This window comes from Ranitomeya imitator, chromosome 1, assembly GCF_032444005.1.
Source record: "Ranitomeya imitator isolate aRanImi1 chromosome 1, aRanImi1.pri, whole genome shotgun sequence".
NCBI classification, from domain to species: domain Eukaryota; kingdom Metazoa; phylum Chordata; class Amphibia; order Anura; family Dendrobatidae; genus Ranitomeya; species Ranitomeya imitator.
Genome location: NC_091282.1, coordinates 235735998 through 235759285, shown reverse-complemented (window position 1 = coordinate 235759285; position 23288 = coordinate 235735998). Strand labels below are relative to the sequence as shown.

General features: G+C 44.6%; 1 protein-coding gene across 2 annotated transcripts in view; it reads right to left on the bottom strand.

Annotated features, from left to right (window-relative positions):
• Nucleotides 1–23288, bottom strand: part of FBXO21 (F-box protein 21) — a 46411-nt gene that overhangs the window by 5352 nt on the left and 17771 nt on the right. For both annotated transcript variants that reach the window (XM_069754687.1, XM_069754694.1), the window contains exons 5-10: nt 14205–14351; nt 12753–12889; nt 10248–10384; nt 9885–10061; nt 1577–1709; nt 1088–1272 (exon numbers count right to left, since the gene is read on the bottom strand). In XM_069754687.1, coding sequence (XP_069610788.1) covers nt 1088–1272; nt 1577–1709; nt 9885–10061; nt 10248–10384; nt 12753–12889; nt 14205–14351 — 916 coding nt within the window. The remainder of the gene's footprint in view (nt 1–1087; nt 1273–1576; nt 1710–9884; nt 10062–10247; nt 10385–12752; nt 12890–14204; nt 14352–23288) is intronic.

Sequence of the window (23288 nt, the reverse complement as noted above, 5' to 3'; positions counted from 1 at the left end):
ACACTTTCCATGATATGTTACCCGATATCCTTTACCTTCTTGTTACAATATGCAAACACAATTCAAATGCACGGAACAGATTTCCGGTACCAGAAAGTGAGTGAAATTAACGGAAAACTGTGTATAGTGCATCAGGATATACAGTCATGGTCAAAAGTATTGACACCCCTGCAATTCTGTCAGATAATACTCAGTTTCTTCCTGAAAATGATTGCAAACACAAATTATTTGGTATTATTATATTTATTTAATTTGTCTTAAATGAAAAAAAACACAAAAAGAATTGTCCTAAAGCCAAATTGGATATAATTTCACACCAAACATAAAAACGGGGGTGGACAAAAGTATTGGCACTGTTCGAAAAATCATGTGATGCTTCTCTAATTTGTGTAAATAACAGCACCTGTAACTTACATGTGGCACCTAACAGGTGTTGGCAATAACTAAATCACACTTGCAGCCAGTTGACATCGATTAAAGTTGACTTAAAAGCTACACTGAATGACCCACGTGTGCGCGAGATCCTACAGTTCCATCTCATATAACTTACAAGTCTCGGTGTTTTCCCATTTTATTTTACTCGTTACGCAAAATTTCAAAAATGAAAAACAAAATCCTACTGCATATCTGCAAACTTTGTAATTGTTTATCATTTGTTTTCATGACATACAACTTTGGTATTATATATATTTTTATAAATACAAAGGTTTAAATCTAAACACAAAAATTGGATATTAGTGATGAGTGAGTATACTCGTTGCTCGGGTTTTCCTAAGCACGCTAGGGTGGTCTCTGGGTATTTGTGACTGCTCGGAGATTTAGTTTTCGTTGCCTCCGCTGCATGATTTACAGCTGATAGACAGCTTGAATACATGTGGGGATTCCCTAGCAACCCCTACATGTACTCAGGCTGGCTAGCAGCCGTAAATCATGCAGCTGCGTCAACAAAAACGAAATGTCCAAGCACTTACAAATACTCGGAGACCACCCGAGCAACGAGTACACTCGCTCATCGCTATTGGATATTACTTTTGCATTACCTGCATGCTCGGGCTAGCATGCAGAATACATTACAATGAATTCCTACCTTTTGTGCCTCACAAGAAGTCCTACAGGATAGCACACTTCCTTCTCGCTGGATCGGAGCTTCACGTGGGGCCCACTGTCCTCCTTGCGTCTCTCTATATGCTCCAAGGTATGCTGGACTAGATATGCTACAGCACCATGCTGTGAAGGATCCAAAGCTTGAATATTCTGAAGAATATCTAGTACCTGAAAAGTGAAAGCATAACATCAAAATGGTAATAAAACGTTACACTTGGTAGCTCCCTCTAAATGGCTTTAATTTCCTTTCTAATCAAATCTTTTAATGATCGTGCCGCCATCATCCTTCTGATGATCGTTGTCCATAATTCTTCCCCGATTCAGTGTGACATGACATTGTACACCTTTACCTAGGGCAGGCAAGTTAGCGCTGCAGTTCTTAAGGGGATATCTTCCTAATATATGACATTTAGATCCATTTTCACTTCTATACAAATATGTATTAAAAAGTTATAAGACCGGACAGATCTACCTTTTCAGGCCAAATCCCCAAATGGAAGTATAATCTTGCTTGTAGCAGTAGGTGCTGCACACTGTCTGGATACATGGCCAGGTAGAGATCCAGGGACACTCTCAGCAGCATAAAGCTGCGATCTTTACTTTCCCTACAAGATATAAAATGTAAATTAAGATGTGACTGCACAGTCTGTGGTCTCCAATATGCAAATTGTACACGATGAGCTGTAAACGCACTAACTTATCACAAGGAAATATGGAATTGCGATTCCTTGCCATTCGGAAAACCTGTGATTGATCTCATCGGGAGTAGGATACATTTATTTCTGTTGTACAAAAAAAATAAAAATTGGCCTTATTTTATATGGGTTGCTAAAGGCGTTTTATTTTTAACCCCTTGACAACATATGACTTACATTAACATCATATGTCGTGTCTAGCCTTTGCACACAGGGTCCGTATCTTTCCCGGGAGAATATGGCTGATTTAAAATCAACCACCATTCTGCCCTAAGAGCCATGGGTGGAGCGGAGCTCTGCTCGCGGCTGTTAACCTGTTATATTTAACATGCACCGGCAAGGGGGCATGTCGTTCAATGCACCCACCGCCTCGTCTGTGGGCGGAGATAGGTTGCCATAACAGCTGGTGTTCATATGACATTGTGATTTTAGTTACACATAGCTTATAGCATACTTATGTATAGCGCAAGTGATCAGACAATCCCAGCTTCAAGTCCTCTAAGAGAACTATTAAATACAGTAAAAAGTTAAACATAAAACAAAACCACAAAGCCCACACAAAAATGCATATCACTCTCCTTTTACCCCATTAAAAATAAAACAACTAAAAATATATAATAATAATAATAATAATAATAATAATAATAATACACATAGTTGGTATCGCTGCATTCGGAAAAGTCCAATCTATCGAAATGTAAAATAAATTAATCTGATCGGTAAACAGCTTAACGAGAAGAAAACAAAAATCTAAAATGCAAGAATTACGTTTTTTGGCCTCCACAAAATTGAAATAAAACATAATAAGAGAAAAAAAAACAAAAAAAAACTATCTAACCCAAAATGGCAGCGGTAAAAAAGTCTGCTCAGGGCGCAAAAAAATAAGCCATCACACAGCACTATTTAAAGCGTTATGGGTCCCAGAAAATGATGACGCAAGCAAAGTTATTTTTATATTTCCTGATTTTTTTTCACTACTTAAATAAAAAATTACATGTCTTGTATCTGTGTACTTGTACTAACCTGGAAAATCATATTGATAGGCCAGTTTTACTGAGAACAAGGCAAATAAAAAAATATTGTGAAATTGCACATTTTTTGCTATTTCAATGCACTTGGGATTTTTTTTCCTGCTTTCCAGTGCATGACATGATAAAATGAATAATGTAATTCAAAAGTACAACTACTTCTGCAAAAAACAAGCCTCATACAGCTATGTGGAAAAAAATAAAAAAAAGTTATGTCTCTTGGACCAGGGGTATTTCCGTTTTTGTGTTTTCATTTTTCGCTCCCCTCCTTCCCATGGCCATAATTTTGTTGTATTTTTCCATCAATATGGCCATGTGAGGGCTTATTTTTTGCTGGAGAGTTGTACTTTTCAACGACATCATTGGTTTTACCATGTCGTGTACACGAAAACGGAAAAAAAATTTCAAGTGCGGTGAAATTGCAAAAAAAGTGCAACCCACACTTGTTTTTTGTTTGGCTTTTTTAAGAAGTTCACTAAATGCTAAAACTGACCTGCCATTATGATTCTCTAGGTCATTACGAGTTCATAGACACCAAGCATGTCTAGGTTCTTTTTTATCTAATTGGTAAAAAAACAAAACACAAAATTTGTCCCATTTTCCGATACCCGTAGCGTCTCCATTTTTCGTGATCTGGGGTCGGGTGAGGGCTTATTTTTTGTGCGCCGAACTGACGTTTTTAATGATCCCATTTTGGTGCAGATACGTTCTTTTGATCGCCCGTAATTGCATTTGCGGTGACCAAAAAAAGTAATGATGGCAATTTGACTTTTTTTCTTGCTAGGCCGTTTAGTGATCAGGTTAATCCTTTTTTTTCTCTTTTTATTGATAGATCGGGCGATTCTGAATGCGGCGATACCAAACATTTGCATGTTTGATTTTCTTTAATTGTTTTATTTTGAATGGGGCGAAATGGGAGTGATTTAAACTTTTATAATTTTTTATATTTTTTTATTTTTTTTAACCTTTCGACATGCTTCAATAGTCTCCATGGGATCGGCTCTGCTACATACAATTGAGATCACCTGTATGTAGTAGAATTACACACTTGCTAGGAGTGCTGACCACCAGGCGGGGCTCATAGCAATCTAGCAGTGACAACCATAGAGGTCTTCAGGAGACCTTTGGTTGTCATGACAACACCTCGGCAACCCGCGGTCATGTGACACAGGTGCCAATGGGAGGAGGTAATGACGCACTTCTTGCACGTTCATGTTAAATGACGCTGTCAGAGTTTGAAAGTGGCATTTAACATGTTAACAGCCGCGGGTGGATCGAGATTCTACCCGAGGCGCTTAGGGGCACACGTCAGCTGATCAGATCAGCTGTCATGTGCCGGAAAAGTGCAGGCTCATCGTCAGACCCGCATTAAACGGAAAGAGGCGTCCAATGACTGAATATGTCCGTCATTGGACATTAAGTGGCTGAACGAAAAAATGGGGTGAAGACGTTAAAGGAGTAGCTGCTGCTGAGTGCTGCAGAACTACTTCTATTCAAAAAGAGGAGCCCCCTGAGCAGATCAGTGAGAGTGTCGGGTGTCAGACCACACTGATCTAAGGGTAGGTGGATCAAAACCATATGCCGGAGAATCACTATAAGCTTTTAACTTTTTTTTTTTTTTTTTTCATCTGTCTGAACCTGTATTCTACATATCTTATTGAGGAATGTTATCTAGTGGAAACCAGAAAATAAGTTCCTGGTTCTGCTAAAGGGGTTGTCCACTACTATTATATTCTTTCAGAAACAGGACAATGGTGATCACATACACATACCAAAACAAAACCTCCTGGACCTGCACTATTCCTCTGCTAGTCTCCTTGATTTCTTCTCTGGCAGGACTGCTGTATTGACTGGCTGCACACTTGTATTCTGTACAAGCTGGTAGAGCGAGCTAGGAGCTTCTTACTAATATGAAACCTCACTGCAGTAGCCAATGAGTAGCCACTGATTGGCTGCAGATCTCATGTAACGTCCTTGGGTGGAAGAAGTAGCAAGGAGACTAGCAGGGAATTCTGCCAATGATGCAGATGATGGCAGGAGTCCGGTAGAGGAACATCTTTTTTTTTTTTTTTAAACCCCTTTACCACCAAGGGTGGTTTGCACGTTAATGACCGGGCCAATTTTTACAATTCTGACCACTGTCCCTTTATGTTGTTATAACTCTGAAACGCTTCAACGGATCCCGGTGATTCTGACACTGTTTTCTTGTGACATATTGTACTATTGAAACAGTGGTAAAATTTATTTGCTATTACCTGCGTTTATATGTGAAAAAAAACGGAAATTTGGCAAAAATTTCACAATTTTCCAACTTTGAATTTTTATGCAATTAAAAAACAGAGATATGTCACACAAAACACTTAATAAGTAACATTTCCCACATGTCTACTTTACATCAGCACAATTTTGGAACCAAAATATTTTTTGTTAGGGAGTTATAAGGGTTAAAAGTTGACCAGCAATTTCTCATTTTTACAACACCATTTTTTTTTTTAGGGACCACATCTCATTTGAAGTCATTTTGAGGGGTCTATATGATAGAAAATAACCAAGTGTGACACCATTCTAAAAACTGCACCCCTCAAGGTGCTCAAAACCACATTCAAGAAGTTTATTAACACTTCAGGTGTTTCACAGGAATTTTTGGAATGTTTAAATAAAAATGAACATTTAACGTTTTTCACAAAAAATGTACTTCAGCTCCAATTGGTTTTATTTTACCAAGGGTAACAGGAGAAATTGGAACTAAAAGTTGTTGTACAATTTGTCCTGAGTACGCCGATACCCCATATGTGGGGGTAAACTACTGTTTGGGCGCATGGCAGAGCTCGGAAGGGAAGGAGCGCCGTTTGACTTCAATGCAAAATTGACTGGAATTGAGATGGGACGCCATGTTGCGTTTGGAGAGCCACTGATGTGCCTAAACATTGAAACCCCCCACAAGTGACACCATTTTGGAAAGTAGACCCCTTAAGTAACTTATCTAGGTGTGTTGTGAGAGCTTTGAACCCCCAACTGTTTTACTACAGTTTATAACGCAGAGCCGTGAAAATAAAAATTCTTTTTATTTTCCCACAAAAATTATTTTTTAGCCCCCAGTATTGTATTTTTCCAAGGGTAACAGTTGAAATTGGACCCCAAAAGTTGTTGTCCAACTTGTCCTGAGTACGCTGATACCCGATATGTGGGGGGGAACCAACGTTTGAGCGCATGGCAGAGCTCAGAAGGGAAGGAGCATTATTTGGAATGCAGACTTAAATGGATTGGTCTGCAGGCGTCACATTGCGTTTGCAGAGCCCCTAATGTACCTACACAGTAGAAACCCCCCACAAGTGATCCCATATTGGAAACAAGACCCCCCAAGGAACTTATCTAGATGTGTTGTGAGAACTTTGATCCCCCAAGTGTTTCACTACAGTTTATAATGCAGAGCCGTCAAAATAAAAAATCTTTTTTTTTCCCACAAAAATAATTTTTTAGCCCCCAGTTTTGTATTTTCCCAAGGGTAACAGGAGAAATTGGACCCCAAAAGTTGTTGTCCAATGTGTCCCGAGTATGCGGATACCCCATATGTTGGGGTAAACCCCTGTTTGGGCGCACAGGAGAGCTCGGAAGGGAAGGAGCACTGTTTTACTTTTTCAACACAGAATTAGCTGGAATTGAGATCGGACGCCATGTCGCGTTTGGAGAGCCCCTGATGTGCCTAAACAGTGGAAACCCCCCAATTATAACTGAAACCCTAATCCAAACACAACCCTAACCCTAATCCCAACGGTAACCCTAACCACACCCCTAACCCTAATCCCAACCCTATTCCCAACCTTAAATGTAATCCAAACCCTAACCCTAACTTTAGCCCCAACCCTAACTGTAGCCTTAACCCTAGCCCCAACCCTAACCCTAACCCCAGCCCTAACCCTAGCGGGAAAATGGAAATAAATACATTTTTAAAATGTTTTAATTTTTCCCTAACTAAGGGGGTGATGAAGGGGGGTTTGATTTACTTTTATAGCGTTTTTTTTAGTGGATTTTTATGATTGGCAGCCGTCACACACTGAAAGATGCTCTTTATTGCAAAAAATATTTTTTGCATTACCACATTTTCAGAGCTATAATTTTTCCATATTTTGGTCCAGAGTGTCATGTAAGGTCTTGTTTTTTTGCGGGACGAGTTGACGTTTTTATTGGTAACAATTTTGGGCACGAGACAATTTTTGATCGCTTTTTATTCTGATTTTTGTGAGGCAGAATGACCAAAAACCAGCTATACATGAATTTCTTTTGGGGGGAGGCGTTTATACCGTTCCGCGTTTGGTAAAATTAATAAAGCAGTTTTATTCTTCGGGTCAGTACGATTACAGCGATACCTTATCATGTTATAGTATAAGATCGCTGATCTGACACCTTGCTGTGCAGTGTGTCAGATCAGCGATCTGACGTGCACTCTCCAGGCTTCCCGGCGCCTACTCTGAGCAGGCGCTGTGAAGGCACCTCCCTGCAGGACCCGGATGCAGCGGCCATCTTGGATCCGGCCTGCTGCAGGGAGGAGGAGGTAAGAAACCCTAGCAGCAACGCGATCACATCGCGTTGCTCCGAAGGTCTCAGGGAAGCACGCAGGGAGCCCCCTCCCTGCCCGATGCTTCCCTATACCGTCGGAACACTGCGATCATGTTTGATCGCAGTGTGCCGGGGGTTAATGTGACGGGGGCGGTCCGTGACCGCTCCTGGCACATTGTGCTGGATGTCAGCTGCGATAGTCAGCTGACACCTGTCCGCGATCATCTATATATATAATTGCCTAAGGGTTTTTCCGTCTGTCTGTCCTGGAAATCCCGCGTCTCTGATTGGTCGAGGCCGCCAGGCCTCGACCAATCAGAGACCGGCACAGCATCGACGTAGAAATCCCGCGTCTCTGATTGGTCGAGGCCGCCAGGCCTCGACCAATCAGCAACGGGCACAGCGACGATGATGTCATAAAGGACGTAGACATCCCGCGTCTCTGATTGGTCGAGGCCGTCAGGCCTCGACCAATCAGCAACGGGCACAGCGACGATGATGTCATAATGGTTGCCATGGCGACGATGATGTCATGCCTCGACCAATCAGCGACAGACACAGTCTGCCGCGAATTCTGGAATCATCATTGTCCATATATTACAGGGACATGCATATTCTAGAATACCCGATGCGTTAGAATCGGGCCACAATCTAGTTTTTAATAACCAGCTGAGGAAAGCAGACAGCTGGGATCTGGTATTATTATTTTGGGAAGAGAGCAATAAATATGGAGCTTCCCGGGCTATTGATATGAGCTCACAGCTGGTTATTAAAAAGTGAGGACCCAGCAAAAAAAATAAAAATAAAAATAAGTGCCCCCTATTTTTAATAACCAGCAAAGACTAAACAGACAGCTGTGGGCTGAGGTTAATAGGCAGGGAAGGGACCATGGGTATTGCCCCCCTCCCAGCCTAATAACACCAGCCCTTAGCCACCCTAGAAATGGTGTACCCATTAGATACGTCAATTACAGCACTTAGCTTCGAGTCTTCCTGCTTGCCCCGATGCGTTGGCAAGCAGGTGAATAGTTTTGGGGTAAATGTCAGCTGTGTAATGTTCGTCGACATCAAGCCCAGGGTTTCGTAAAGGAAAGGAGTTTATCAGACACCCCCATTACTAACCCCACAGCCTAAGTAATAAAAACAAACACACACAAAAGTCCTTTTTCCCGACCATCTTTTACCAATTTATTACGTTTAAAAAAACCAAATAATCCAAAAGAGGTTTGAGGTAAATCCATCCCATGACGATTCCCAACCCTGCTACATCAATATGGTGTGCGAACAGTGACAAGAGTAATGTGACCGCTTAGCACGCCAGTTGGAACAGACTGACAGTAGCGCGTGATCCCGACTGCTGCGATGAGCGCAGACATCAGTGAGATTATCGCAGTTGATAGCCAATTAACTGGTGTAAATTTACTGACGTTACAGATCGCAGCATGACAAATTGCTATTGTTAGGCCGGAGAGGGCCAAAGATGCACGGGCATTCCCAGCCTGATACCAGCCCCAAGCGGTCTGCTTTAGCTTTGCTGGTTATTCAAAATGAGGAGGAGGTGACCCCACGCCAGTTATTAATTATTTAAAAAAATGGTGTGGGGTGCCCCTCTGTTTTGGATAACCAGCCATGATAAGTCAAACAACAGAGGGCTGCAGTCCACAGCTGTATTACCTGGACTTGTTATCAAAAATAGAGAGGACCACACTTTTTTTTTTAATATAGTAACATAGTAACATAGTTAGTAAGGCCGAAAAAAGACATTTGTCCATCCAGTTCAAATATAAGTACCCACACACGAAAAGCTTGTTGATTGTTGAATGCCTAAAGCACAACCAACCTTTTTTCAGGCTGTCGAACCTGAACAGTAACACAGACTTCCGTGAGAAGTCCTTGTTCGGGGTCCGTGCATGGATACTACATGTCTGGTACTGATCCCGAATTTTACTGTTCCTGTTCACCCATCTCTACTCAGGAAGAGTTTTCAGCAGGGTGACAATAATCAAAGGCAGGATTCAAATAACAAGTAACACCTCTATACACAATGAATAACACAGGCCCCGAGTCTATAACTGCCCCAGAAGCCAGTGTGAAAAGTACAAGATTTTTTTATGTTTAAATTGTGATGTGAGAAAAAAAGCCTTTAAAACACAAAACTTAATTTAAAATTATAGGTCACTCTTGATGAAACGTTCCATTTTATTTTTATTGCTGCTAGCGTCCTGCCTAAATATTGTTTTGGGATGGCGGTAAATTACTTCCATCCGATCCGGAGCTATATGCTGCACTCATTTTCCAATTCCGAGTCTCTCACTCCACTCCCATATCACCGGTTGGCAGACATTCTAACAACAAATGTAACAGCAGCAGATGAAACTCTATTGTGCTGCCATGATAAGTAGGTGGGGTTCTGCAACTAGCAGAATGGACAAAGCTCTGCATTCTACAGATGGGCGTACTAATATCTATACAGCTTGCCATGCACTTATTAGTGTTCTTACCTCTTCCCTAGGTTGAGAAGGTTACCCACCATCCGCTGCAGAACTTCCTTAGTGTTGACAGGTGCATAGAATTCCTCTGTAACGTGCCGCCCAATCATGTATTCACATTCCTTCGCAGTAAGACTTTTCCCATAACCGAATGCATCAATATACACGTAATCGGTGATGTCTGAAGCTCTGAAAAATGACAGGGTGGAACCGTCAGGTTAATTGCGGTCCCCCAAAAAATTTGAAAAGACAAAATTTACGAAGAATGCTTTCTTTTCTGACCTCTATATAAACACAGTAAAGAAAATCTGAAAAATCAGAGTATAAGATATCTTGTGACCCGGTTCTGACTCATCCAAGACAGTTATTGCTTACCCCTGGCCACCTTGGCACCAGCGGAGCATGAAGTGATGAGGAAAATTTACTGGCTCCAAACGCACTCCCAAACGTTCAGCCAGAGTAAGATATAACACAGAAAGACTGATGGGAATGCCAGTCCTATTGATCAGAACCTAGAAAACAAATAGAAGAGAGAGGCCGAGACAACAGAAGGTTACAGGCTATGCAGAAACCAATGTACCCGTATATACTCGAGTATAAGCCGACCCCCCTAATTTTGCCACAAAAAACTGGGAAAACAATGACTCGAGTATAAACCTAGGGTGGAAAATGCAGCAGCTACCGGTAAATTTCAAAAGTAAAAATAGATATCAATAAAAGTAAAATTAATTGAGACATCAGTAGGTTAAGTGTTTTTGAACATCCATATTGAATCAGGAGCCTCATATAATGCTCCATAAAGTTTGATGGGCCCCATTAGATGCTCCATATTAAAATATGCCCCATATAATCCTGCATAAAGGGTAATAAGGGCCCCATAAGATGCTCCATAGTGATATTCGCCCAATATAGTGCTGCACAAACGTTATGGTCTCCATACAGACACTTGCCCCATATAATGCTGCACAAACGTTATGGCCCCATAAGATGCTCCGTACAGTCACTTGCCCCATATAGTGCTGCACAAACGTTATGGCCCCATAAGATGCTCCGTACAGTCACTTGCCCCATATAGTGCTGCACAAGCGTTATGGCCCCATAAGATGCTCCGTACAGTCACTTGCCCCATTATAGTGCTGCACAAGCGTTATGGCACCATAAGATGCTCCGTACAGTCACTTGTCCCATATAATGCTGCACAAGCGTTATGGCCCCATAAGATGCTCCGTACAGTCACTTGCCCCATTATAATGCTGCACAAGCGTTATGGCCCCATAAGATGCTCCATAGAGATATTTGCCCTATATAGTGCTGCACAAGCGTTATGGCCCCATAAGATGCTCCGTACAGTCACTTGCCCCATTATAGTGCTGCACAAGCGTTATGGCCCCATAAGATGCTCCATACAGTCACTTGCCCCTTATAGTGCTGCACAAGCGTTATTGCCCCATAAGATGCTCTGTACAGTCACTTGCCCCATATAGTGCTGCACAAGCATTATGGCCCCATAAGATGCTCCGTACAGTCACTTGCCTCATTATAATGCTGTACAAGCGTTATGGCCCCATAAGAAGCTCCATACAGTCACTTGCCCCATATGCTTTTGCTGCGATAAAAAAAAAAAATAAAAAAAATCACATACTCACCTCTCTTCGCTCAGGTCCCCCGGCACTTTCAATATTTACCTGCTCCTCGTGCGGCTCCGTCTTCAGCAGACGTTCAGCAGAGGGCGCGCACTGAGTACGTCACCGCGCCCTCTGATCTGAGCGTCACAGCCAGAGGACGCTGATGACGGAGCCGCACCGGAACGAGGAGTGGTAAATATCACGCATCGCTCCCTGTATACTCACCTACTGCTGGCGCTGTGCAGTCCCTGCTTCTTCCAGCGCTGCATCTTCTTCCTGTATTGAGCGGTCAAAGTTACCGCTCATTATCGAAATGAGTATGCGGCTCCACCTCTATGGGAGGTGGAGCCGCATATTCATTACTGTAATGAGCGGTACCATGTGACCGCTCAGTACAGAAAGAATCTGCAGCGCTGGAAGAAGCAGGGACGTGCAGGGACCGCGCCAGCAGTAGGTGAGTATAATTAGATAGCCCCCCTCCCCTGCCGACCCCCGGGTATGACTCGAGTATAAGCCGAGAGGGGGACTTTCAGCCCCCCAAAATGGGCTGAAAATCTCGGCTTATACTCGAGTATATACGGTAGTTACTAATTACATTCCTTTACCCAGCAGATATAGTTCAATAATCGCTTATGTCTGAAGTAATGGCAATATTAGCAATGTACACATTATCCTAACATGAAGAGCGCTATTTTAATAATATTGGACTAAACACCCTTCTTAAAAGTTTATTGTGTATATTCACTAGCATTATACCGGATTTTGTGAAAATCCGCTGCTTATGTACCATCGCGCAAACTCCATACATGCGGATGTTTCTGGTCGACACTCCGGGTGATAGTGGTAGAACGGATATGCCAACAATATAGGGAACACCATGGCACTCGTTACTTGCAGTGAAGACAATTTTATTTAGTGATTGGTCAGCAGGTCAACACTTTACAAGATGTTCCTGTCCAAATGTCTGATAAGAGCAAATAGATATCATAAAAGCGTACCCCCACACTACAGATCACTCTCTGGGTGCCAAGAGTTATAAGGAGTACTACGTAAAACGACATGCCCGCTGTATGTCAGATTAAACCACTGGAGGTGAAATGCTTCTACAGAATATGAAGCTATATTTTAATACTGATGACAATTAAGAGTAGAATAAGTTGTAAAATGATATAAAAATGCGTCAGTCTAAAGAAAAACAAATGTTACAGAACAAGAGAATGAGTAATTAGTGGTGCACAGTTACTCACAATCCTACCTGATGCATATACGAGTTCAGAGGGTTATAAAAGTCAGCCACATTGCCTTTAAATTTCATCTCCGTAAAGAGCACATGATTCAAAGCATCCAGAGCCTGTCCTTGTAAGTCAAGATCCTCAATGTGGGAGGATTCACCTGCAGTAACAGTAATGCAAAGTTACATGCACAATTAAGACATAAAAAGCCTTCATGTATCAGAGGAGCATGGCATGGCTTATAAGCCTCCTCACATTGGCATGCCAATCTCCACAAGGAGAAACATGATGCTTAGATCCCATGGTAAAGAATACAAACAGAACAGTCAAACAAGATGGAATACTAGGAGGAATTAAAACATACCGTATATACTCGTGTATAAGCCGAGATTTTAAGCACATTTTTTAGTGCTGAAAACGCCCCCCTCGGCTTATGCACGAGTCATTGTCCAGAAAGCCGGCGGGGGAGGGGGAGCAGAGGCAGGAGCCGGCATGTGTGGCACAGTGACAGTTGCAGCCGCCGGCTTCAAGAAGACATTATACTCATCCTCCTCGCGCCGTCGCTGCATCTCGGTCCCGGAAGCTCTTCCCCTGTGCTGAGTGGTTACGTGGTACAGCTCATTAGGGTAATAAATATGCACGCGTCTCCACTCCCAGAGTCATGGAGCGTATATGCACTACCTTAATGAGTGGTACCATGTGACTGCTGAGCACAGGAAAAGCTGCCGGTGCCGGGACAACGGAGATGCAGAGACGGCGCGAGGAGGGTGAGTAGGATGGGGGTGGGGACAGAGCCGGGGGGGACCGGGGGAAGCGCAGCCATGCGGGACCGGGGGGAGCGCAGCCATGCGGGACCGGGGGGAGCGCAGCCATGCGGGACCGGGGGGAGCGCAGCCATGCGGGACCGGGGGGAGCGCAGCCATGCGGGACCGGGGGGAGCGCAGCCATGCGGGACCGGGGGGGGAAAGGGAAGCCATGCGGGACCGGGGGGAGCGAAGCCATGCGGGACCGGGGGGAGCGAAGCCATGCGGGACCGGGGGGAGCGAAGCCATGCGGGACCGGGGGGAGCGAAGCCATGCGGGACCGGGGGGAGAAACGCCATGCGGGACCGGGGGGAGAAAAGCCATGCGGGACCTGGGGAGCCATGCACACAACAGGGGGAGCCACACACAGCAGGAGAGGACGGGGACAGCCACACATAGCAGGACAAGGATGAGAGGACAATGCATACTCTGCTTATACTCGAGTCAATAAGCTTACCCAATTTTCTGTGGCAAAAGTAGGTGCCTTGGCTTATACTCGGGCCGGCTTATACTCGGGTATATACGGTAATTTAGACCCCTTCATTTACAAGACAATCCAATACTTCCCACATCAAAAGGGCTTTTACAAAGAAGCATATTTTTAATGGACACTGTCACTGGCTACAATTTCTAAGCATTTTGTATTACTGGGCTATAGATATTCCTACAAACCTGACTGCTGGGACAGACTTGGATGTCTGCTGTTTTTTGCGCTCAAGTAAACTTTCACTCTTCTTGAAATACTTTCAATTTCTGCTTGAATGTTTTTAATGCTGACATCGTCTAGGGGATTACAATACTGATCGATAAGAACTGCCCCTGGAAGAAGACAAAACACAGGAGATTAGGCATATCTAGTACACCCATAGAAATCTGAAGACCAGCATACATATAGGCCCCAATTCATATCCACTGGCTTTCTCTGCCAGTCTTAGGCTGGTTTCACACTTGCATTTGGCTGGTCTGCGTACATCCTCCCTTAAGCTCCGCCTACCTCCGCATGCGTCCTGCGTACCAATCTTTAATATTGCAAAAAGTGAGAGCAGCACAGAAAGATGATAATTACTTACGGGTAATTTGATTTTCCAGAACCATGAAGAGGAAGAAATAGAAGACTCCTAGGGTGGGACAACAGCAGATAACACCTTTCTCCCAAAAGACAAGTCTGATAGACCTAAGTCTAGCCTATAAAGTCGGAAGAAGGTAGAGGGTGAGGACCATACTGCCGCTCTACAAATCTGTTCCACCGAGGCGCATGCCCTTTCCGCCCAGGATGTGGCAATAGCACGCGTGGAGTGAGCCGTAACACCTTGTGGGGGAACTTGACCAGAAGAGGAATATGAAAGTGAGATAGCTGTACGCAACCACCGTGCAATAGTTGCCTTTGAGGCCTTTTTTCCCCTGTTTGTCCCCTGGAAGGTGACAAAAAGGGCCGATGACTGACGCCAAGATTTTGTGGCTTCTATGTATTGAAGCAGGCAGCGTCTGACATCGAGACAATGGAAGGTTAGCTCCCCCTGGGATTTTGGTTGGGGACAGAATGAGGGAAGAATAATTTCCTGGTCGCTATGAAATTTTGAGTTGACCTTCGGAAGGAAGGCAGGGTCGGTTTTGATAACCACTTTGTCATCATAGAAGGTAGTGTAAGGAGGGTTCACCGACATAGCTTGCAGCTCACAAGTACGACGGGCTGAAGTTAAGGCAACCAGAAGGACCGTTTTTAGGGTCAAGGATTTTATCGATATAGAATCAAGAGGCTCAAAGGGGGAAACGGTTGGAGCATTTAACACTAAATTTAAATCCCAGGGAGCCACCTTAGGTAATAATTTTGAGGGTCTGGATGTAAAAGAGGCTCGGATGAACCTATAGACCCAAGGGTGGTCAGCAAGTTTATGATCAAACAGCGCACCCAGGGCGGAGACTTGCACTTTTAAGGTGCTAGTCGACAGACCCCTTTCCAACCCTTTTTGGAGAAATTCAAGAATTTCTTTTACCGGGACTTGCTGACTCGTTTCGGACAATTGTCGCCCCGAGAAATCTAGGAACTTTTGCCAGATCTTTTGGTATTTCTCTGAGGTGACCTTTTTCCTGCTGGCTAGCAATGTGGTCACCAAAGGGTTTGAGAATCCTTTGGCTAACAGAAGTCCCCTCTCAAGTTCCAGGCGGTGAGGTGTAGCCTGTGTACTTGGGGATGTTGAACTGGTCCCTGGTGCAGGAGATCCGGAGCATCCGGAAAGATCCACGGGTCCGAGATAGACATGCGTCTGAGCCACGTGAACCATGCCCTTTTCGGCCAAAAGGGAGCTATGAGGATCACTCGTGCCTTGTCTTCCCGAATTTTCCTGAGGACTGTCGGGATTAATGGTATTGGGGGAAACGCGTATGCTAGATGGAAGTTCCACCGATATAGAAACGCGTCTACCCCCTCCGGGTGTTCTCTTGGGTTCAGAGAATAGAACTTCTTCACCTTCCGATATTCTTTTGTGGCGAATAGGTCTATCTCTGGAACGCCCCAGCTGGCACATATTTTTCCAAACACTCGCTGGTTCAGGGACCACTCCTCTTGACATAGCGTGTGACGGCTCAAGAAGTCGGCTACCTGATTCTCTGACCCTTTTGTTGTGAATTCTGTTGTCGGGCTCCCTCCTGTGGTCATGAATGATACTTCGGCTGGTTCTGTCCATGGACTTCCTCTGGTGGGTGTTTCGGAGTTTCCTTCCACAGGTGACGAGTTTGAGTCGTTAGCTGGCTGCTCTGTTTAACTCCACTTAGATCTTTGCTCCATGCCACCTGTCAATGTTCCAGTGTTGGTCTGGTTCTCTCCTGGATCGTTCTTGTGACCTGTCTTCCCAGCAGAAGCTAGGTTCCAGCTTGTGTTTCTTTGGTTTGCTATTTTTCTGTCCAGCTTGCTATTTTTATTGTTGTCTTGCTTGCTGGAGGCTCTGGAACGCAGAGGGAGCGCCTCCGCACCGTGAGTCGGTGCGGAGGGTCTTTTTGCGCCCTCTGCGTGGTCTTTTTGTAGGTTTTTGTGCTGACCGCAAAGTAACCTTTCCTATCCTGTCTGTTCAGTAAGTCGGGCCTCACTTTGCTAAATCTATTTCATCTCTGTGTTTGTATTTTCATCTTTACTCACAGTCATTATATGTGGGGGGCTGCCTTTTCCTTTGGGGAATTTCTCTGAGGCAAGGTAGGCTTTATTTTTCTATCTTCAGGGCTAGCTAGTTCCTTAGGCTGTGCCGAGTTGCATAGGGAGCGTTAGGCGCAATCCACGGCTATTTCTAGTGTGTTTGATAGGATTAGGGATTGCGGTCAGCAGAGTTCCCACGTCCCAGAAATCGTCCTTTATTATCAGTAACTATCAGGTCATTCTGTGTGCTCTTAACCACCAGGTCCATTATTGTCCTGACCACCAGGTCATAACAGTACAGGTGGCCCAAAGTACTAATGCATCTCAATAGAGGGATAAGAGAAGACCATTTTTTTTTTCTTTGCTGTGTGTTTTGTCTCTCTTTTCCCCTTTACCTCTGGGTGGTTCAGGACACAGGTGTAAACATGGACATTCAAGGTCTGTCCTCTTGGATGGATAATCTCACTACAAGGGTACAAAACATTCAAGATTTTGTGGTTCAGAATCCGATGTCAGAGCCTAGGATTCCAATTCCTGATTTGTTTTTTGGTGATAGATCTAAGTTCTTGAATTTCAAAAATAATTGTAAATTGTTTCTTGCCTTGAAACCTCGCTCCTCAGGTGACCCTGTTCAACAAGTAAAGATCATTATTTCTTTGTTACGTGGTGACCCTCAAGACTGGGCATTTTCCCTTGCGCCAGGAGATCCGGCATTGCTTGATGTTGATGCGTTTTTCCTGGCGCTTGGATTGCTTTATGATGAACCTAATTCAGTGGATCAGGCAGAGAAAATCTTGCTGGCTCTGTGTCAGGGTCAGGATGAAGCGGAGATATATTGTCAGAAGTTTAGAAAGTGGTCTGTGCTCACTCAGTGGAATGAATGTGCCCTGGCAGCAATCTTCAGAAAGGGTCTCTCTGAAGCCCTTAAGGATGTCATGATGGGATTTCCCATGCCTGCTGGTCTGAATGAGTCTATGTCCTTGGCCATTCAGATCGATCGACGCTTGCGTGAGCGTAAAGCTGTGCACCATTTGGCGGTACTATCTGAGCATGGGCCTGAGCCTATGCAATGTGATGGGACTTTGACCAGAGCTGAACGGCAAGAACACAGACGTCGGAATGGGCTATGTTTTTACTGTGGTGATTCCACTCATGCCATCTCCGATTGTCCCAAGCGCACTAAGCGGTTCGCTAGGTCTGCCACCATTGGTACGGTACAGTCTAAATTTCTATTGTCCGTTACTCTGATTTGCTCTTTCTCATCCTATTCTGTTATGGCATTTGTGGATTCAGGCGCTGCCCTGAATTTGATGGACTTGGAGTATGCTAGGCGCTGTGGTTTTTTCTTGGAGCCCTTGCAGTATCCTATTCCATTGAGAGGAATTGATGCTACGCCTTTGGCCAAGAATAAGCATCAGTACTGGACCCAATTGACCATGTGCATGGCTCCTGCACATCAGGAGGATATCCGCTTTCTGGTGTTGCATAATCTGCATGATGTGGTCGTTTTGGGGTTGCCATGGCTACAGGTTCATAATTCAGTATTGGACTGGAAATCTATGTCTATGTCCAGCTGGGGTTGCCACTGGGTACATGGTGATGTTCCATTTTTGTCTATTTCGTCTTCCACTCCTTCTGAAGTTCCAGAGTTTTTGTCGGATTATCGGGATGTATTTGATGAGCCCAAAGCCAGTGCCCTACCTCCTCATAGGGATTGCGATTGTGCAATTAATTTGATTCCTGGTAGTAAGTTTCCTAAGGGCCGATTGTTCAATTTATCTGTGCCAGAACACGCCGCTATGCGGAGTTATATAAAGGAATCCTTGGAGAAAGGCCATATTCGCCCGTCGTCATCACCGTTAGGAGCAGGGTTCTTTTTTGTGGCCAAGAAGGATGGTTCTTTGAGACCTTGTATTGATTACCGCCTTCTTAATAAAATTACAGTCAAATTTCAGTATCCTTTGCCGTTGCTGTCTGATTTGTTTGCTCGTATTAAAGGGGCTAGTTGGTTCACCAAGATAGATCTTCGAGGGGCGTATAATCTTGTGCGTATTAAACAAGGCGATGAATGGAAAACAGCATTTAATACGCCCGAGGGCCATTTTGAGTACCTGGTTATGCCATTCGGGCTTTCCAATGCTCCATCAGTATTTCAGTCCTTTATGCATGACATCTTCCGAGAGTACCTGGATAAATTCCTGATTGTGTATTTGGATGATATTTTGGTCTTTTCGGATGATTGGGAGTCTCATGTGAAGCAGGTCAGAATGGTGTTCCAGGTCCTTCGTGCGAATTCCTTGTTTGTGAAGGGGTCAAAGTGTCTCTTTGGAGTTCAGAAGGTTTCATTTTTGGGGTTCATTTTTTCCCCTTCTAATATCGAGATGGACCCTGTTAAAGTCCAGGCCATTTACGATTGGACTCAGCCGACATCTGTGAAGAGCCTGCAAATGTTCCTGGGCTTTGCTAATTTTTATCGGCGCTTCATCGCTAATTTTTCTAGTGTTGCTAAACCGTTGACTGATTTGACCAAGAAGGGTGATGATGTGGTCAATTGGTCTTCTGCAGCTGTAGAGGCTTTTCAGGAGTTGAAGCGTCGTTTTTCTTCTGCCCCTCTGTTGTGCCAGCCAGATGTTTCGCTCCCGTTTCAGGTTGAGGTTGATGCTTCTGAGATTGGAGCAGGGGCTGTTTTGTTGCAAAGAAGTTCTGATGGCTCGGTGATGAAGCCATGTGCTTTCTTTTCTAGAAAGTTTTCGCCTGCTGAGCGTAATTATGATGTTGGTAATGGTGAGTTGTTGGCCATGAAGTGGGCATTCAAGGAGTGGCGTCATTGGCTTGAAGGAGCCAAGCATCGCGTGGTGGTCTTGACAGATCACAAGAATTTGACTTATCTTGAGTCTGCCAAACGGTTGAATTCGAGACAGGCTCGATGGTCGTTATTTTTCTCCCATTTTGATTTTGTGGTTTCGTACCTTCCGGGCTCTAAGAATGTGAAGGCTGATGCCCTGTCAAGGAGTTTTGTGCCTGACTCTCCGGGTGTTCCTGAGCCGGCGGGTATTCTCAAAGAGGGGGTAATTTTGTCTGCCATCTCCCCTGATTTGCGGCGGGTGCTGCAAAAATTTCAGGCTGATAGACCTGACCGTTGCCCAGCGGAGAAACGGTTTGTCCCTGATAGATGGACTAGTAGAGTTATCTCTGAGATTCATTGTTCAGTGTTGGCTGGGCATCCTGGAATCTTTGGTACCACAGATTTGGTGGCTAGATCCTTTTGGTGGCCTTCTTTGTCACGGGATGTGCGTTCTTTTGTGCAGTCCTGTGGGACTTGTGCTCGGGCTAAGCCCTGCTGTTCTCGTGCCAGTGGGTTGCTTTTGCCCTTGCCGGTCCCGAAGAGGCCCTGGACGCATATTTCTATGGATTTTATTTCGGATCTCCCCGTCTCTCAAAAGATGTCGGTCATTTGGGTGGTTTGTGATCGCTTTTCTAAGATGGTCCATTTGGTACCTTTGTCTAAATTGCCTTCCTCCTCTGATTTGGTGCCATTATTTTTCCAGCATGTGGTTCGTTTACATGGTATCCCGGAGAACATCGTTTCTGACAGAGGTTCCCAGTTTGTTTCGAGGTTTTGGCGATCCTTTTGTGCAAGGATGGGCATTGATTTGTCTTTTTCCTCGGCTTTCCATCCTCAGACAAATGGCCAAACCGAATGAACTAATCAAACTTTGGAAACATATCTGAGATGCTTTGTTTCTGCTGATCAGGATGATTGGGTGTCCTTTTTGCCGTAGGCTGAGTTCGCCCTTAATAATCGGGCCAGCTCGGCTACTTTGGTTTCGCCGTTTTTCTGCAATTCTGGTTTCCATCCTCGTTTCTCTTCATGGCAGGTTGAGTCTTCGGACTGTCCTGGTGTAGATACTGTGGTGGATAGGTTGCAGCAGATTTGGACTCATGTGGTGGACAATTTGACATTGTCCCAGGAGAAGGCTCAACGTTTCGCTAACCGCCGGCGCTGTGTGGGTCCCCGACTTCGTGTTGGGGATTTGGTTTGGTTGTCGTCTTGTTATGTTCCTATGAAGGTTTCCTCTCCTAAGTTTAAGCCTTGTTTCATTGGACCGTATAAGATTTCTGAGGTTATCAATCCTGTGTCATTTCGTTTGGCCCTTCCTGCTTCTTTTGCCATCCATAATCGTGTTCCATAGGTCGTTATTGCGGAGATACGTGGCGCCTGTGGTTCCATCCGTTGATCCTCCTGCCCCGGTGTTGGTTGAGGGGGAGTTGGAGTATGTGGTGGAGAAGATTTTGGATTCTCGTGTTTCGAGACGGAAACTCCAGTACCTGGTCAAGTGGAAGGGTTATGGTCAGGAAGATAATTCCTGGGTTTTTGCCTCTGATGTTCATGCTGCCGATCTGGTTTGTGCCTTTCATTTGGCTCATCCTGGTCGGCCTGGGGGCTCTGGTGAGGGTTCGGTGACCCCTCCTCAAGGGGGGGTACTGTTGTGAATTCTGTTGTCGGGCTCCCTCCTGTGGTCATGAATGGTACTTCGGCTGGTTCTGTCCATGGACTTCCTCTGGTGGGTGTTTCGGAGTTTCCTTCCACAGGTGACGAGTTTGAGTCGTTAGCTGGCTGCTCTGTTTAACTCCACTTAGATCTTTGCTCCATGCCACCGGTCAATGTTCCAGTGTTGGTCTGGTTCTCTCCTGGATCGTTCTTGTGACCTGTCTTCCCAGCAGAAGCTAGGTTCCAGCTTGTGTTTCTTTGGTTTGCTATTTTTCTGTCCAGCTTGCTATTTTTATTGTTGTCTTGCTTGCTGGAGGCTCTGGGACGCAGAGGGAGCGCCTCCGCACCGTGAGCCGGTGCGGAGGGTCTTTTTGCGCCCTCTGCTTGGTCTTTTTGTAGGTTTTTGTGCTGACCGCAAAGTAACCTTTCCTATCCTCGGTCTGTTCAGTAAGTCGGGCCTCACTTTGCTAAATCTATTTCATCTCTGTGTTTGTATTTTCATCTTTACTCACAGTCATTATATGTGGGGGCTGCCTTTTCCTTTTGGGAATTTCTCTGAGGCAAGGTAGGCTTTATTTTTCTATCTTCAGGGCTAGCTAGTTCCTTAGGCTGTGCCGAGTTGCATAGGCAGCGTTAGGCGCAATCCACGGCTATTTCTAGTGTGTTTGATAGGATTAGGGATTGCGGTCAGCAGAGTTCCCACGTCCCAGAGCTCGTCCTTTATTATCAGTAACTATCAGGTCATTCCGTGTGCTTTTAACCACCAGGTCCATTATTGTCCTGACCACCAGGTCATAACACCCTTTTAAGTATGTTCCGGTTAGTGAAAGAAGGTTGTTTTCGGCCCATGTAAAAAGTTCTTTGGCTTCTGCCATAAGGGATGGTGACCTTGTGCCCCCTTGATGATTTATATAGGCTATCGTCGTGTTGTTGTCGGACAACACCACAACATGTCTTCCCCGAATCCTTTCTCCTATATGAAGAAGTGCTAGCCTTACTGCAGACAATTCCTTCAGATTGGAGGACGCTGAGGTCATTGGGCTCCCCCATTGACCCTGTAGGACCTGATCTTCTAAGTGTGCTCCCCATCCCCATGGACTCGCATCGGTAGTAACGACTACTGGATCTTGTACTGACCACGGCACTGCGTTGCTTAAATTTTCTGTTTTCAGCCACCATTCTAGTGAGTCCTGAACTCTTGGAGATAGAAGAATCTTCCGATTTAGATTGTATGGACTCCTGTCTTGTTCGGCTAGAATCTGCCATTGTAACTCTCGTGTGTGGCTTTGTGCCCACCTTGTTGCTGGAATTGTTGCCGTTAGGACTCCTAAGAGCGACATTGCATTCCTCAGAGAGATAGTCCGTTGTAGCTGAAACAATTGTATTTTCTGTTGAATAGATTGAATTTTTCTCTGTGGGAGGACACACTCCTGGTTGACTGAATCTAATAAAATTCCGAGGAATTCTTGAGTCTGTGTTGGGATAAGTCTTGATTTTTTCAGGTTTATCATCCATCCTAATCTGGTTAGTACCTCCAGTACTCTTGCGACCGCTTTCTCGCAATTTTCTTTGTTGTTCTCTATTACCAAAAAATCGTCCAAATATGGTACTAACATTATGTCTTCTTTCCTGATGAAAGATGCCACTTCAGAAATAATTTTTGTGAATATGCGGGGCGCTATGGCTACCCCAAAGGGAAGACACTGATACTGTAGATGGACGGGGGTTTCTGCAAGGTTTACCACTAATCTCAGATATTGTTGGTGTTGGACAGCGATTGGCACATGGTAGTAAGCATCTGTGAGATCGATCACTGCCATGTAACAGTTTGGGTCGAGTACTTTCACTGCGGTTCTTAAGGTCTCCATTTTGAATTTTTCTATTTGAATATAATGGTTCAGGGCCTTCAGGTTGAATATTACTCTCAGCGAGCCATTTGGTTTTGGCGTTAGAAATAAGGTGCTGTAGAACCCTTTCCCTATCTCCTGATGAGGTACTTTCATTAATACCTCTTTTGGATGAGGAGATGAATTTCTCTCTCTAGTGTGGCCTGATTTTTCCCCGCCACTTGGGTCATTTTTACCCGATTTGGTGGGAGGATGGAGAACTTGAGTCTTAGACCCTCTGACAACAAGTT